At 39.4% G+C, this 18055-nt stretch overlaps 1 protein-coding gene across 1 annotated transcript; it reads left to right on the top strand.

Moving 5' to 3' along the window:
- Window positions 1–580: 580 nt before the first annotated feature.
- LOC128369174 (E3 ubiquitin-protein ligase TRIM39-like) lies at window positions 581–2227 on the top strand. The gene has a single exon (XM_053330165.1). It carries the CDS (start codon window positions 581–583, stop codon window positions 2225–2227), a length of 1647 nt encoding a protein of 548 aa, XP_053186140.1.
- Window positions 2228–18055: the final 15828 nt, after the last annotated feature.

The following is an 18055-nucleotide window of genomic DNA, read 5'->3' as shown; positions in this document are numbered from 1 at the left end:
AGAAGAAGGGTGTGTGTCTTTTTAGATGTCATCATGTGACTGTATTGATTGTATGGAGAGTTTTGGCAAAGTGAAACACTGTTTTGACTTATGTGTCACCCAATCCACACACTGCATTCCAGTCAGTGTAGGGCCAGCCTTACTGTGTAATGTACCATGCAAAACAAACACAAAAGCAGGAAAACCACAATACCTAGTTTGGAAGACAAGGGAGGCGGAGCATGAGTGGAGGTGGAGAAAACTGTTGTTAGAGTACCTCAGAGCTACCAGGCTGCAGCAGACGCAGGTCCCTCTGGGTTTCTGTCTGAGGATTAATAAAACTTCATCAGGATCACCAGGCTTTTCTCCTTTCACCTCTGTTCAACCTATACAGGTACAGTCACTATACATTTACTGCATTTTAAATAACCACAATTAACATAGAAATGTACTAATAAATATAACATTTCCAAGTGATGTGTTGTAAAAATCTAATTATTCTACCTAATTTACCAGTAATCCAATTTACATATAATTTCAGGATATTTAATATGTAGCTTTATTTGACTTTTACTTTCACTTTTGTTCTTAGTGGGTCAACATGTCAGCCACAAGCTGCATGCTGTCTGAAGAGCAGTTCCTCTGTTGCATCTGTCTGGATGTGTTCACTGCTCCTGTCACTATACCATGTGGGCACAACTTCTGTAAAAACTGCATCACTCAGCACTGGAACATTAACAGTGCTAAGTATCAATGTCCCATGTGTAAAAAGAGTTTTAAAGCACGACCTGAGCTGCCTGTTAACACTTTCATATCAGAGATGGCTGCTGAGTTCAAACAGTCAGTCGGAAAGAAAAGCAGCATTGACTCTGAGATACAAATCGCCAAACCAGGAGAAGTCTCCTGTGATGTCTGCACTGGAACCAAACTGAAAGCACTAAAGTCCTGCTTGACATGTTTGGCCTCCTACTGTGGGATTCACCTGGATCCTCACCTGTCAGCTGACAGCCTGAAAAAACATGAGCTGATTGATCCCATGGAGAACATGGAGGGCAGAGTGTGCACCAAACACAAAAAACCTCTGGAGCTTTTCTGCAACACTGATCAGACATGTGTGTGCTCGCACTGCACTGTTTCAGACCATGTGACACACAACTTTGCTTCTTTAAAAGACAAATATGAAGCAAAAAAGGCTGAGCTGCAGCAGGCAGAGGCTGAAATCCAGCACATGATCCAGGAGAGGCGACTGAACATCCAGCAGTTGGAACGCTTAAAAATGCATAGTAAGGAAGACGCAGAGAGAGAGATCGCACATGGAGTTCGGATCTACACAATCATAATGCAGAACGCAGAGCGAGGCCTAAATGAACTCATAGAGATGATCGAAGACAGGCAGAGAAGAAGCGAGGAACACGCCAACGGCTTCATTAAAGAACTGGAACAAGAAATCTCTTCACTGGTTAAGAGAACTTCTGAGGTGCAGCAGCTCTCATGCACTCATGACCACCTTCATCTCCTCCAGACCTTCACTTCCCTAACTACAGCTCCACCATGCAAGACCTGGACAGAGCTCAGCTTGCGTCCACCATCATATGAGGGGACTGTGATGGAAGCTGTGACTCAGCTAGAGGACACTTTCAGCACAGAGAAGAGGCGGCTGCTGCATGAGGCCAAGCTGAAGAGGGTCCAGCATTATGCAGTGGATATGATTCTGGAACCCGACACAGCCAACCCCTGGCTCATGCTGTCTAATGATGGGAAACAAGTGTGGTGTGGTGACACGAGGAGGGACCTGTCCGACAACTCAGAGAGATTTTCTCTTTATGTCAATGTCTTAGCACAGCAGACTTTCACTTCAGGACGGTTTTACTACGAAGTTCAGGTTACAGGTAAAACTGACTGGACTCTGGGAGTGGTCAAAGGGTCAGTCTGCAGGAAGGGAATAATCCCACTGAGCCCAGCTAATGGCTACTGGGCTGTGTGTTTGAGGAATGGGAATGAGTACCTAGCTCTCACCAGCCCTCCTGTCAAACTCAGCCTGAGCTCCAGGCCTCAGAAGATAGGGGTTTATGTGAGTTACGACGAGGGTTTGGTCTCCTTTTATGATGTAGATGCTGCAGTTCATCTCTACTCCTTCACTGACTGCTCCTTCACTCACCAACTCTGTCCATTCTTCAGTCCCGGTATTAATCATGGCGGCGTGAACTCTGCCCCTCTGATCATTTCTCCTGTCAATCAAACTGATTAGAGCAGATTATTCATTTAATGAGAAATTTTGTCATTTAATAGATGAAATTCAAGTGACATGAAGGAGATGCAACTGAGGAAGGTAGCCCGTCTCCAAAACAAGACCACTTAAATGCTATTACCCTGGACTAATATTCACTTTATGTTTGGTTTGGTTCAGTCACAGGGAGAGAGGAAGTCTCTATGTTTTGGGAGAACTGTGAATTATTTTTTATTCCAGTCTTCCCTCTGTCTGTCTGTATCAGTTTTACTTCCCTTATCAAAATCAACTAGTAGTAAGTAGGACTGAGACAGTGACTGAACAGTATCTCTGTAGAGACTGCTTAATAAAGCAGAGTTCCAGTCAAGTAAAATGTGTCGTATAAAGTTAGACTATAATGCATTCACTGTGTTTGTGTTCAGCTGTGTGTAATACCACTGAGACTGTATGTGCACAAGCAGCATAATGTGAGCGGGACTTCCTCTCTCCTGTGGTTACTGACAGTGGACTAGTGGTGATCACATTATATTCTGTGTTTAGCACCTTTCAAACACATCCTGTAAAATGTGGGCCTCATGCAATTGGTTTAGTTTGGATGGGCCCTCATACATGTCAGCTAAAAGTAATATCTTTTTTTTAATCAGGCTTAGGCTGCTGGCATGCATCTGTTTCATTATCAGCAACAGTGATGGTACATACATGGTTACACCCAGCAGTTAAATGAATGGTACTTGAATGGGTGTGTTTTGCTGAGGAAACAGTTTATAAAAAACTCCACTTCTTGAGAAATTGGATTAATATGTCAAAATTATTATTCTATTCATATTAAGTCATCACCATCTTACATTTTTTGTGCACCTTAACCCTTTATTGGGTGAATAACTATATTCTGTAACTCCTCATGCCTCTCTGTGAGGTTGTAGAACCATGTGGATTTTTTATATATAGACTTTTTGGTAAATGTTTTACTCTAGACCGTTGAGGAACCATATATGGTAACTTCATTGACTTTGAGTTGCAACCAATAACTCTTTAAGGCTTGACATTTTGTGTTTCAATGAGTGCCTTATAAAGGTTACTGGTTGTTATTAACTGCAAAACAAGTTTTATCAGTTTGATACTGTTATTATTTTTAGATGTCCAAAGAAAGTATTAATAACACTGAGGAGGCTTTGTTTAAAAAAAAACAACAACTCACATTCCCTCAAACCTCAAACAGCAACAACATGATTTGTCACGTTTACAGCATATCCTGTTTACTTTACATTTACTTCGGTCTGTATGATCTGTTTGGTGTATTGGTGATGCACTATGAACTCTAGTTTTCATTCACTGGTACTGATACTATTTTGAAACTAAAATTATATTAACATGTTTTAATATTTATTGGCAACATGTCTAATGCTCATTGCTGCACTAAATCCATGTCAGCAGAATAATTGTGGTTAAGCAGAAGAACAGTTGTTAAACATTGTCATTTAGTTGTCATTGTCATCCTCAAAATCATTGTCAAACAGCAATAAAACAAAAAATGAAACCCTTTTAAACTATGATTTCTAACTTCTAACTAATTTTCATATTGAGATTAGGAAACAAAAGAGGGTACAACAAGACGGATCAACACTTCCTGTCACACTGCAGTCAGTATATAAACATTATAACAGCAACAGTATATACAACAACAGTATATATAACAACAGTATATAAACAGGAACCAGCATGTTCTCTATTAGTTTTGTTCCTGACCTCTAAATCACTGCCCACATCTTAGATTTCTTCATCATCTGAATAGTGAAACAAAATGGCAAGTCAGTGTGATTATCAGGATGTGAGGGGGAGGGAAAGGGCTGGGGTCATTAAAGGTCAAGAAAGTAGTAGACAGTTGTGACAAGACAAAGGGCAGAGCACTGTGACTCCAGGACCAATGATAAAAGATGAAGTGAAGAAGAGTTAAACTTATCTACTTATCTATTTCAGTAATTCCTCATATGGTTTACTAATGTCCTCTAGTTTTTCACTTTCTGTTTCAAATTGGGTTATTGTTGTTTCTCTTTTCTTTCCTTGTAATGTGACTCACCTGTTTCCCAGAGGAGAGCTGTTGATATTGACGAGAGTCACTGTCGAATTCTGTCAAATGAGTAGAGCGCCCTCTGTTGGTGGGTTATATGAACTGTTTCCATTCCATATTAGTAATGGGGTGAATCTGTGAGTCTGAGATATTATTGAGTTGCTGGTTAAGAAGAGGCCAGTTTGTGAATAAAGTTCATTCAAGATTTTAAACTACATTACAGAATCCCAGTAGTTTTCATGTGCTCAAACTGAGTTGTGTATGAATTCAGGGTGTTTTTGAATTGTTTTCACCAGCATTGTAGGTGTAGGTGCAGATTATCACCTAAAGTTTCTTTCCCTCTTGAGGGTTAATTTGAGGACTATTCATGTCTTACATTATTATTTACATTTATTCACACATTCAAAACAGTCAAACTGATTTTCCAACCAAATCAGCTGAATACACTTGTTATAGCCTAAATATTCACATTTATACACAATATCCATATGTTGAACCAAAAATCTCTTAAATTCACATCAGTAGCATGACAAATGTTTTTCTCAATTTCAATATGTCAGGCTCACACAATGTACATCCTAAATTATTATCACATTTAAGCCCCATAAAACAAAACATGGTTTGAGCTGCTAGTTATTTTTTGTAATCCTCATTTTCTTTGCCCAAGTGTCACAGTGTCACACGACACAAATAAAAACCTTATCATTTACCCCAGTTTGATTTACTCTCTATATAAATGAATGTAGAAGCAACAAATCTGATCATGATACTAATTTAGATCATGTTAAATTTGCAGATGACATGGTGATCATGGGCTTGATTCATGATGATGATGAAAGGAGCTAGCTTGTGTAGATCAGTGTGTCGGCTGGTGTAGGTCCAGCTTTCTACATTTAAACATTAAGAAAATTAAAGAAATCCTTTATGGACAGGATGTCTAGGCGCAGTCAAGGCGTTGAGGGGGGTCCGGTTTGGTGACCTCTGGATTGGGTCACTGCTTTTTGCAGATGATGTGATCCTGTTGGCTTCATCAGACCGTGACCTCCAACTCTCACTGGAGCGGTTCGCAGCCGAGTGTGAAGCGGCCGGGATGAGAATCAGCACCTCCAAATCCGAGGCCATGGTCCTCAACCGGAAAAGGGTGGAGTGCACTCTCTGGGTCGGGGATGAGATCCTGCCCCAAGTGGAGGAGTTGAAGTACCTCGGGGTCTTGTTCACGAGTGAGGGAAGAATGGAGCGTGAGATCGACAGACGGATCGGTGCGGCGTCTGCAGTAATGCGGACTCTGCACAGATCCGTCGTGGTGAAGAGAGAGCTAAGCCGAAAGGATCTTCGTTCCTACCCTCACCTATGGTCATGAGCTTTGGGTAGTGACAGAAAGAACAAGATCGCGGGTACAAGCGGCCGAAATGAGCTTCCTCCGTAGGCTGGCTGGGCTCTCCCTTAGAGATAGGGTGAGAAGCTCAGTTATCCGGAGGGAGCTCGGAGTAGACCCGCTGCTCCTCCGCATCGAGAGGAGCCAGATGAGGTGGCTCGGGCATCTAGTCAGGATGCCTCCCGGACGAAGAAGACCCAGGGCACGCTGGAGAGATGTCTCTCGGCTGGCCTGGGAACGCCTCGGGATCCCCCGGGAAGAGCTGGACGAAGTGGCTGGGGCGAGGGAAGTCTGGGCTTCCCTACTCAAGGCTGATTGCTGCTGCCCCCACCACCACGTCTTCTTCCGATAAAGCGGAAGAAGACGGTATGGTAAGGAAAATTGGTGCACCAGTCCTACAGTCCAAAATGATTTCTTTAATTTCTCCATGGGGAGAGTAGGAGGTGGATGAGTGCAAATATCTGGGAACAATAATAGATGTTAAACTGTCATGGAATTCAAATATGGATGCTATTTATAAGAAATGTTTGAAGTGTCTATTTTGTATATGTTTAGACAGTTTAAGGTGGATAGACACATATTGGTCCTCTTTTATCGCTCCTTTGTGGAGAGCATTTTAATCTTGTGTTCCATTGCCTGCTATTTTTCATTGTCTGTGAATAACAAAAACAAACTGCATAAGCTAGCTAAAATGTCCAGTACGAAAACTGCATGATGATGATCTGTGAGTCCCGAGTGGTGAAGAAGGGACAGGAACGGGATGGTAAAGGGTAGGCCTACCATCCCTCTGAACCAACAGGGCCCAACAGATCATTTGTTCCGATCAGTATTTTATTGATGAATAAACATTGAAATTAATAATTAAACATCTGTGTGTGGAGATATTGCACTTTATATGAGGAGCACCTTTATAGATCTGTTGTTCATGTTTGTTAGTGTTGGTAGCAGTGTTGTACATTGTCTGTATTGTTGATGTATGTTGTAAGGGTGGGGATGTTTACTGTGGGGGTTATGGATGTCTAGTGTAGGGTAGTGGATGTTTGTTTTGTATGTGTATTTATCTGATGATTGCCTAATGGTGCACTATGAATTTCCGTAAAGACAAATATATTTAATACATCATCTGTATGTGGTCTATGCATTCAGTCTTTCTATGGTTAATGACACGAATGGCGCAACAACAGAGGTCGAGTGTTAAGCTGCGACTGTATTGGCATAGATTCAGACTAATAGAGTTGTATAAATGTTCATCTGTCAGTCTTGTTCTGTGTTTAGATTTCATGACATTCATGTCTGAAAACAGCTGCTTCTTAAAGGTTTTTAGAGCCAAATGTCACACACACATTTGCAGGGCTGCTTGGTGAAGGTTCTTATGTATTTTTGGGTCTACCAGGTTCCAGAAATGTTGTAAATGCTGTTGAAATTAAGCTGGAGGTTAGTTTGAAGGTTTATAACATTCTTTATTTCCACATAATAAACACTGAACAGTTCAGCCACCTGCCCTGTAATCTCACCTGTGTCTTATCAAGTGATCGGTCAAAGTGTCAAAGTCACTTGGACAGGTCATAATACTCCAGCTGCCTCTACATGGCTTTCTAAAATCTTTACAACTGAGAGGAAATGCTTTCATATGATTTCATCTTTACTTTGTATTGTGGGTTCAAGAGTTTCAGTTGTCTTAGTTACTGTCAGGAATGCAAGATCAAACAGCCATCCAGCATCAGACAACAGAGTAGTATCCCCCTCCATTGATTCCATGAAAGTCTTGATTCCATTCAGCAAGGATAGAAAGACCTGTAGTATTTTACCCCTGCTGTGTGTGGGAGATCACTGTACCAGGGACAGTTTCAAGCTCATGTGTTTTTTGGCTTATGCTTTAATGGAGTTGATCATTTTAAGAACAGGTGTCAGGACATGACCATCATAACCTTTGCATATATACAGTAGCCTGCTGAATGATACAGTGATGGTATAGAAATGTATGAAAGTCCAGGCCTGCCTTGCTGGGGGCAATCAATCCAAAAACTCCCCAATGATGGAAGGGGAGGAGGGAGAAGAAATAAAGAGGAGACCAGTAGAAGGTTCAAAGTGTAGTTTAAGAGATAAACGACCAGCTGTAGTATGGATTTTAGCATCTGCTGCCAGAGAGTTTGGAGCCCACAGTGTTGGTATGGTTTTAGTAGTAGGTACAGTAGACCACAGGGAGACAAACAGCAAAAACCTACCATTATGGGTTGAACAAGTGGACCCTCTGTGGTGATAAAGTTTCAGTTTGCTGTCTTTAGCACTCCTTGACAACTGGCGACCCTAGACTGTTGCTGAGTTAGCTCCCAGTGCTAACAATGCTAAAAACAAGCCAGATTCTTGCAGGCCTTGGCCAACTGTCCCAACCAGGAATGTGAAACTTCAAATTCAAACACATAATTACTTACACATTCTGCCTAGCTAAAACATATAGAATGTCAGACTTAATCTATCTTTTCTCTATTTATTTAAATAAACTTCACTAATTAAAATCACATCATGTCTTTGGCAAACACTTTATAGAAAATATTTCTACAGTATATTAAACTGGGGTATTTATTATTCTTATATGATGCTCATCATTGTGTTCTCCAGCTGTGCTGATAACCAACCATATGTCCGCCTTAAAACCCTCAGAATGTCAGCCACATAATAAATCCCTCACCACTGATTAATTCAATTACTCTCATCTATTTGTATAAAGCCTTGAGCCCTGGGACAGAATGTCTAAACACACATCAATATGGCACACCATTTGGTCCAAAATACAGCTCCCCCTCTCCCTCAGTTTAATGTCACTGTGTCATGTATTGCTGGAGGATGTCCAGAGAGGCTTTGTGTGGATGCAACTAAACAACATTTACCACAGATGATGTTTATCTGCCAGCTAGAAACTAACCAACTAACTAACTAGCTAATGTCATTAATTAACTTCTCCATTACCATCCTATTGAGTATTATAATTGACAGAAAATAAAATAATATATATATAGTGTGTGTGTGTGTGTGTGTGTGTGTGTGTGTGTGTGTGTGTGTGTGTGTGTGTGTGTGTGTGTGTGTGTGTGAGGGTGCAGTGTTTTGACAGACATTCACCTTAGCAGATAGCTTTGTTCTGTGTTCTCCAACGCTCCATGATGATTTACATACAAAACTAGAAACAGCTGTAATGATTTTATAGAATGTATTGTCTATACATGGACACATTCTGTATATTGTTTGCCTTTGTTACTTCACAAATGTCAGATTGTGAACAAGTAGAGTAGACCTGAAACAGGTATGTTTTGTATCTATCGGTCTTACTGAAAGAAATCCCACACAATAAAGCTATGATACATTATATGATGAAATTATAACACACAGGTTAGAGGTTTGGCATAAAATAATTTGTATAGGATCTATGCAGAAGTTAGGTAATGACTGCAGTTATGATTAACAGCTTATTGGACACAGACAGTTATCTCACATGTAAAAGTCCTCCATATAGTCTCTATATGTCACCATACTTCCTTCTCCGCTCCAGGCGAACACGTTATGTATATATAACGGGTTAGGGTTAGGTATATCGTCCATGTTCATAAAACATAATTTGAAATAAAAGCTTGCTATGCTTATCTTCAGCTACAAGTCTTTTTTGTTGTTGCTTTTTTCATGTCAATATTTATATATATTTTAAGGCATTTTATTAGGCATGCATTATATTAATGTCAGTGTCCCAGTGGTCAGTGCAGTAGTGCAGTGCAGTGCAGTGACCTTATGGTCACTAGAGGGAGACATACAGAGTGTAAATAAAACATTAATGTGAAAGGCTCATGAGAGAGACAACAGTTGGACAAACCTCACAAACCATTGGACCATTCTGATGCATGAACACAGATCAATAAGATTGTGTGTATGTGTATGTATGCTCATAAGTGTTATAATGAGTTTTTTAATGTTTATAATTCAATATATATTTATAGAAAATAATAATAACTGGTTAATAGATGAGTCAATTTATGTATGTTTATATTATTTAAAATATATATTTCTGTAAGGTAAAACTAACAAGCTGACAATATAGGAATTAAATACATATTATATATATATGTTTATGAATGTATGTATTATAAAAGACAAAATGTCTGTGGAAAAAAGTTAATATGGAAATCCTCTCCTGATTTTTAGCCAAATATGAGTTTTCCCTGTTTTAGATCAATGTTTTACTATCTATCTATCTATCTATCTATCTATCTATCTATCTATCTATCTATCTATCTATCTATCTATCTATCTATCTATCTATCTATCTATCTATCTATCTATCTATCTATCTATCTATCTATCTATCTATCTGTCTGTCTGTCTGTCTGTCTGTCTGTCTGTCTGTCTATCTATCTATCTATCTATCTATCTATCTATCTATCTATCTATCTATCTATCTATCTAACTATCTATCTATCTATCTATCTATCTATCTATCTATCTATCTATCTATCCATCCATCTATCTATCTATCTATCTATCTATCTATCTATCTATCTATCTATCTATCTATCTATCTATCTATCTATCTATCTATCTATCTATCTATCTATCTATCTATCTATCTATCTATCCATCTATCTATCTATCTATCTATCTATCTATCTATCTATCTATTTATCTATCTATCTATCTATCTATCTTGTAATCCTCAGTCCAAAAGTTGAAGAGTTCCAATCACTGACTGAAAATGATGCTATTCTCTCATTTCATTATGTAATGCTTCATGATTTGTGTCTTAACTGGTTTTGTTTTGTAGAGGTAACTTGGTTCTGGAAGCAGTAGGCTCTCTCTCTCTCTCTCTCTCTCTCTCTCTCGCTCTCTTGCTCTCTCTCTCTCTCGGCCTAAACTGTGGTGGCATTACCATTGTTCTTAATCACAGATGGTCTATTGTTCTGAGCCAGTGTGGTCTGAACATATATTAACCCTGACAACTTGGCCCTTCAACCACAAAAACAAAAACAAACACAACCATATTCCATTCAATAAAACACACATTCATACATGCACAATGACAAAAACAGACATTTAACTCTTTGCACTTTGCAATATTGTATGGGTACGTGGGGGCCACTAGCAAATGTCAGCTATAACAGAGTGTCTTTTTGTCCACATACTGTCCTGCATGTTTCATAGATTAAAGGACAGGTTCACAGTTTTTCAGGTCTTAAAACAGCGGTTAGATGAAATATGTTTCCTGGCTGTAATCATTTCCCCTGTTCATACTGGCTGGAAGTATAGGAACAAAAAGATGCTGTCTCCTTACTGGTTAAGTAGGTACACTAGTAGTCACATTAAAGTTCATGAAAAAATAATCAGCTGTGCACCAAACTGATGCCTTAAAATGAAGGACGCTGTATGAAATGTTCTCATGGGTCAGATCTGTGGTAGTTTGAGACACAAAAAAAGCAGGAGCTGAATGTTGCCAACAGAGGGTGCTAAAGAACAGAAAATGCTCAATGAACAGAAATAAATAGGAGACTGACACAGAATGCCCATGTGTGAAGATCACAAGTCAATAAAGGGATAATAGTTAATAGTATGTACTTAGTATAAGAAGACCACAGTCAATGGAGAGAGAGTTGTGGAACTTCATGTTTGTATGCCTCGGATAAGAAACTGCAAGTTGTTGCAACATGAAGCATAAAGATGATAATATTTACTTTACTTTGCCAAAATGGACAATCCATGTTTCTAACACAGAGTACCACACCAGAATGTAAAACAGCCTCACATTGATAGACAGGTATTTAAATTAATTAACTAAATCCAGACATTAATTATAGATTCATAATATTTTTAATACTGCTAATATTAGAAAAATATTGTAAATCAGCCTTTTTGTTATCTACTATTTCATTAAAGCATTTTATTTGTTATCAACATAAAACAACCATATTTACATGTATATCAACACATATCAATTTCACAGAGTTCATCTTAATAACAACACTACTGTTGTCTTTTCACCAACACCAATCCCCCAAAATACCCCCCACCCCCCACCCCCACCCCTCTTCCCACAGCTAGGAGTTGTCTGTTGATATGTGTCATTGATCCTCCATTCATTCCTCGACCGGCCCAGCTGTCAGTCACTTCCACGTCACTGCATCTCCAACGGCTGCACATTGTCACAGTAAGGCTCCAGACGCCTCTCTGGGCTCAGTTATGTATTTAGTCTGCTCACTGCTACAACTGATGGAGGGACCTAAAACACTGACCCTGAATCAGCTCCTCATGCAAAGAACAAGGAAAGGCCAGAGAGAGGGAAAGAAGGAGGTGGGAGTGCAAGGGGTGTCAGAATGGGAGGGGGGAGAAGGCAGGAGGGAAGGAGGGAGGAAAGGAGGAAGGAAGGATGAAAGAAAGTGAGTGTGGAATGGAAGGAAGGAGGAAAAAAGGGAGGATGGAAGCAAAAGAGGAAGGGGAAAACCGGGCTGACCCTGAAAGAAGTGGAAGAAAACAAAGACTAAGGAGAGGGGCAACAAGGTAGAGAAAAGAGGAGAGGAAAGTATAGAATGAAAATAGAGAAAGAAGAAAGAAGAGAAAACCCTTCAATTTATTCAACACATATAACACACATTACAGATCATCAGTCAGACTGTGGAGATCTGCTCGCAGAGGAACAGATTTAGATTTTGATTAATTAAAAAAAATGGAGCATATTGTTTAGCCCCCAGGGCAGACTCATACAGTAGAGAAGCTACGCCACAGGAGACAGGGAGGGGTCACATCTCCAGCCACCAACAGAGATACCCAATAGAGGCTGGAGGGGCCGGGTGCAGGGGGCTGGACATTTCCTCATCCAGGGATTATGCAGCTCAATCAGACTCTGGCAGATTATGTCTGACCAAAACAGACTCCTCTGGGGAAGGAGATTAACAACTATTTCCAAATAGTTTTGTTGGGTGAAAACAATCAGCTTTGTGATTAAGGGGAGAGCCACAGGCATCAAATGGCCCACAGATGTAAAAGCGATGGTTTTGGATGATAAATCTGTCCCATAAATCCTCCCAGATCTATTAGTTTCAATATGTTTGGGAGGTTAGATTGTAATTGGCCTGATTTTACTAATCCAAAAAATATGAGCAGAAAGCTTCTAAAAAACCAATTAGAAGCTTTGGAAATATGTCCCTCTGGGGCTTAATTAGAAATTAGAAATGCTGTGAGTGTCATGAACTCTAATCCAAATTAAATGGATGAAATATAAAGATTAAATATTGATACTAAATATTGGCTGGACTACTCTTCATGGGTGCCAGTCCAGAATCTACAAAACCAACCAACAACATGAAAAATAGGTTTCACCCTAACTGTATGTATGCAGTATATGGACAATATTTAGTCCAGTAGTACACAGGACAACATCACATGCACATTTTTTGTTTTCACATTTTAGGAATCATTCCAGTTTATTACAACCTGGGTCTTATGTGGTTTTGTTTATCATCTATATTAATAATAATAATAACAATAATACAAATAAAAAAATAGCTGAGATGAATTCATTGTGAAGCAGTCAGATGATCAGAAAGGTTGGAAATAAACCAACACCTAATTCACTCCAAATTTAACTTTGAGTTCAACTGAAGGTGAGCTCACCTGAGATGTTAATAATAGTACCCCATTGCACTATATGCAATACTATACTATATGCAACTATATAGCAGTAATTACTTTAATGGTTGCCTTCATTTTCTCTTAATAATATGAATGAGGTTCCAAACTACTAAAAATTCAACTCAACTTGTAGTAAACTTACATAACCTTTTAAACCCCGCTCTTAACCTATGTGCACAACATAAATCTAAATCTAAATATTGATCTGAAAAACAATTTAATTTACATTTCTGTATTTTAAGTTGTTGGATATAGTCATTGTTTAATTTTGTAAATTAAAGGAGCACTCTGTGAATTGGTGTTGTACTTAATGTGAATTTGGGTAATTCTCAAGATACAAAAATTAAAATACTCACTTAGGCTTTTATTATGGTAATTGATGTGGTAATTAAAGTCCATGTAAAGCAACAACAAATATGTGTTTTGAGTTAATCACACCACAGAAAAATGTGTAGACAAAGACTAATTTGAATGATTAAAAACATTGCCATGGATATAAAATGAGGTTTTAAAGTCATGAAGACATACAGTAAGTAGTGTTCTGTGCTCTGGGTGAGAATCCACTGAACATGCTGAGACACAGCCTGAGTGAACAACACCTCATACCAAACTCCCATATTAAAATAAACCATTTGAAATAGACCTTGTTTGTTGGTATAAGGCAAACAATATGGATGAAAAAATAAAGTAAAACTAGGAGTCTTTTTAATTCGGCACATATTTTGTAGGTAGATTTGTACATGTTTTGAGTAAAGAAACCACTTAATTTAATCTTAATATTAAATGACTTGTTAACAAGCAATCAATCACCAATTATCATTATGTTAAATGTTTCAGTAGAGCTCGGTGCATTTAATGTGACTAAGTTCTCTGTTGAAAAGTCCTTGGCAGCTTCATTGTGGCGTCACCTTCAGAACAGTTGCCTCTCATGTCGTGCTTGTTGGTGAAGTGCTGTGCAGCCAATGCTCTCTCTCTCTGGCCGAGGACTTCCCAACTGCTCAGCCGCTGCAGAAGCCAAAGTCTGCAGAAGGGGCTGGAGTCATCCACTGCCAGCACTGCATCCATCCACTCTACCTGTCCTACCAGCCAAACAACTGCCACTGAAGCTCAAACCACTTGTAGCTCCACCCATGAACGGAGACCTTTGAAGAACTGTCTCCAATGAAAGTTTGCAAAACTATCCAGTATAAAAATAGCAACATGAGCATGTGTGTTTGGGGGGTGGGAGGGGGGGGGGGGCATGCTTTGAACCGCTCTACATCACCAAACCACCATAAAGCCTGCCCATAAAGTCTTTTGACATGTTTTCAGCAGTTATTCTCTAACAGGTATAATGTGTTTAAAGAGAAATATCAGATTTTTCTTTACATTTGGACTTTAAAATGTTCACAAAGACCACACAACCACCTTCCACCCACCCAACACCAACTCAATCACCAGTAAGACACTACATTATGTATTATTCTTCAAAAATCTTGTCACATAGTCCATGCTGTGCTTTGCTGACAAAACATAGCTTGACCATCAATCTTGTGAACAACAATGAAGCTAGCATTAGACTTGTTTCATTTATGTTATTATGCTGAAATGAAATTAACCTTCATGCCTCTGTGTTTAGTGGCTGTCAGCAGCAGTGCAGGCTGGCTGTGGGGAATGAGGAATGGAGGTACAGGCTGGATGATGAGTGACACACTGAATGTGCATTCCACTTGATTTGCTCTGTGCTTCAATTCACTGATGGTAGTCCTTTCATCCTATTAGCTCCAAATTCCTATAACTGGGTCTCTAAATGCATTGGCCCCCATATCAGGGCTGGCCCCTGCTGGGAGGGCATATGGGCTGCTTTGTTGGCAGGAAGGGAGTGTGTATGCAGGGTCCACCAATCACTGCCCTCGCCTGGGGAGTTAAACAAATTGATTGGCAGGCTAGTGGCGGCCAGTTCCAGACACTGTGGTCCCTATTCATCCCTACACAGAGCTCAGAAAGCTCTACAGTGAGCCAGCTGAAAGGACAGGCCTGAGGCGACCTTAAAGGAGCTGTGAGGGGGGATTCGTTTATTCTTTAAACATACACTTCCAGATTTTGTTACAGCACACAACAGAGACTAAAATCCTCAAATTTACTACCAGTTCAAAGTGGATGTTACAAATTTAACTGTGAACATCAACATTGGGTTGGGAGGTGTGATTATGTGATGTAGGGGAACTGCTGGGTGCTAGAGCTGGAGCTAGAGTATATTATGTTAGTCTTTATTGAGTCAGGGAACACTGACCACAGGCACACCTTGCTTAGATGCACACATTTACAAAGTATGTGAATTACCTTGTACAATCACATGGCTTCATAAGCTATGTTTCTATCCAAATGTTGCAAAGTTTTTAAGCAGATGTCCAAAAAGTCAGCAGAGTAAAGCAAGTGAAGAAAGAGCACCAATAATTCATTTTGTGCAGGTGATGTACCAGTTGGATGCTGCTTTAGTGTAAGGAAAAGATCATGGTTTGGATTAAAACAGTACAATTATTATTTGTACACAGATGAAACCAGGCTGAGTGTTTACTAAGTCTCATTCTTTCTTCAAAATGTAATCAAGACAAAAAGTATGATGATATAGCTATAATAGCAAATGAGCTATAATCCAAATTCAAAGTTTAACAAACATGTTAAAAAAATGGTTAAAACCATAAAGTACAACATAGTACATTTTAGACATACTAGAAACTGTCTGTCTTTGTCTTATTGTAAGACATGTTAGGGGCTAAGGCTAAGGCTAAGGTTTCTGTATTTGGTCTCCTGTGGGAGAAATTTGTGTTGGACACAGGGCAGTGTTACATATAATAATATAAAGAAAACATAAATATGTAGTTACAATAATGTAACAATGTGCATTATAAAAACAAAAAAAACAACATACCAGAAATACATACATGCCTACATACATACTCACCCCTGTACATACATACCTGCATGCATACACACATACATAGCCCTGTACCTGCATGCATACACACATACATAGCCCTGTACCTGCATGCATACACACATACATAGCCCTGTACCTGCGTGCATACACACATACATAGCCCTGTACCTGCATGCATACACACATACATAGCCCTGTACCTGCGTGCATACACACATACATAGCCCTGTACCTGCATGCATACACACATACATAGCCCTGTACCTGCGTGCATACACACATACATAGCCCTGTACCTGCATGCATACACACATACATAGCCCTGTACCTGCATGCATACACACATACATAGCCCTGTACCTGCGTGCATACACACATACATAGCCCTGTACCTGCATGCATACACACATACATAGCCCTGTACCTGCATGCATACACACATACATAGCCCTGTACCTGCATGCATACACACATACATAGCCCTGTACATACATACCTGCATGCATACATACATACTCACCCCTGTACATACATACCTGCATGCATACACACATACATAGCCCTGTACCTGCATGCATACACACATACATAGCCCTATGCTCCTCACATCATACACACTGGGCAGACTGGAGAAACAGTCCTTGTACAAACTAACTCTAAAAACTCCAGACAGAAAGCCAATGCATTTCCATCACTGTGGGATACTGGAGACATACAATTTACTGAGCTTGGATCATTTCAGATTTTCACATTTGTGCCTGGTTTATACAATTTTTAATTATTTGGCCCCTCCTCCACTACGTGACTATGTGTATACTCACTCAGTGAGTTCTCTTAGATCCTCCAGAATGTCCTCTATTGATTGTACCATTTGATCACACTACATTTGGGCAGTCAGTGGAATGATGTACCTAATGACATTAGGAACTGCAGTTCAAACCAAATGAAAACGTCCTCTCAGCTCTGTAACTCTACATTGTATGTGATGTGTAATTGTGTGTAGCTTTGTATTTTCTATGTGTTTTTTGCTTTGTACTGTTTGTTATTGTACTGTTGTGTTATTTTTTATTATTGAGCTACTGAAGAGACTGCAGATGAAAATGAGCTATAAGCTAACTCTGGTGCAGTAGATCAAATCACATTTTACATTTGAAGCAAAAGGAAAATAAAATGATGTGTGTAGATCCAGAGCAGGTTTTAGTTTGAGTGAATCTCTGTTAGCTGAGAATACTAAGCAGGACTGGCTTGTATGCTGTTCTTGTTATTACAAAAGTTAGAATTGTCTTCAATTAAAATAAGTTGGGATGCTGATTCTTTAGAATTTTTTGGATGATTTGAACTCATAATCTTTACTGTTGATTAATGACCTCTGTATAAAGTATATTGATACTTTATACAGAGGTCATTTAAGAAAAACTGTATTAAAAAAAATCATGATGTCCTGATTTAGGATCACCACAAGGGATTACTCTAATTATAATCCATCCAAACTGTTACAGATCTGTAAAGTATGATATAATTTTATTAACCATTAATTAAGCCATTACTTAAAACTTAAAAGTTGGTGCTCCTGCCATGCTGTTTGGTTCCCGTCTGGTGGCACTCCAGTTGACCTACACTGTGCCTACAGAACAAACAGGCTGGTTGAAAACAGATAGGAGTAGTCATCTGTCCATGCCAAGGTGAATGGCTCAGTGCCCACACAGATTAAGCAGCCCAGCAATTAGCCAGGGCCAGTCAGTCAGCAAGAGACCAACACATGGACATCAACTACCACTGGCCAACCAAGCACAGCATACTGGACAACATAAATACATGTGAGCA

Source organism: Scomber japonicus, chromosome 12 (assembly GCF_027409825.1).
Source record: "Scomber japonicus isolate fScoJap1 chromosome 12, fScoJap1.pri, whole genome shotgun sequence".
Lineage (NCBI taxonomy): Eukaryota > Metazoa > Chordata > Actinopteri > Scombriformes > Scombridae > Scomber > Scomber japonicus.
Note: the sequence above shows the minus strand (reverse complement) of the source record. Positions and strands in the feature narration are given on the sequence as shown.

What these genes read in the sequence shown, in the direction of transcription:
- LOC128369174 (XM_053330165.1), top strand. Translation starts at nt 581, where the DNA reads ATGTCAGCCACAAGCTGCATGCTGTCTGAAGAGCAGTTCCTCTGTTGC.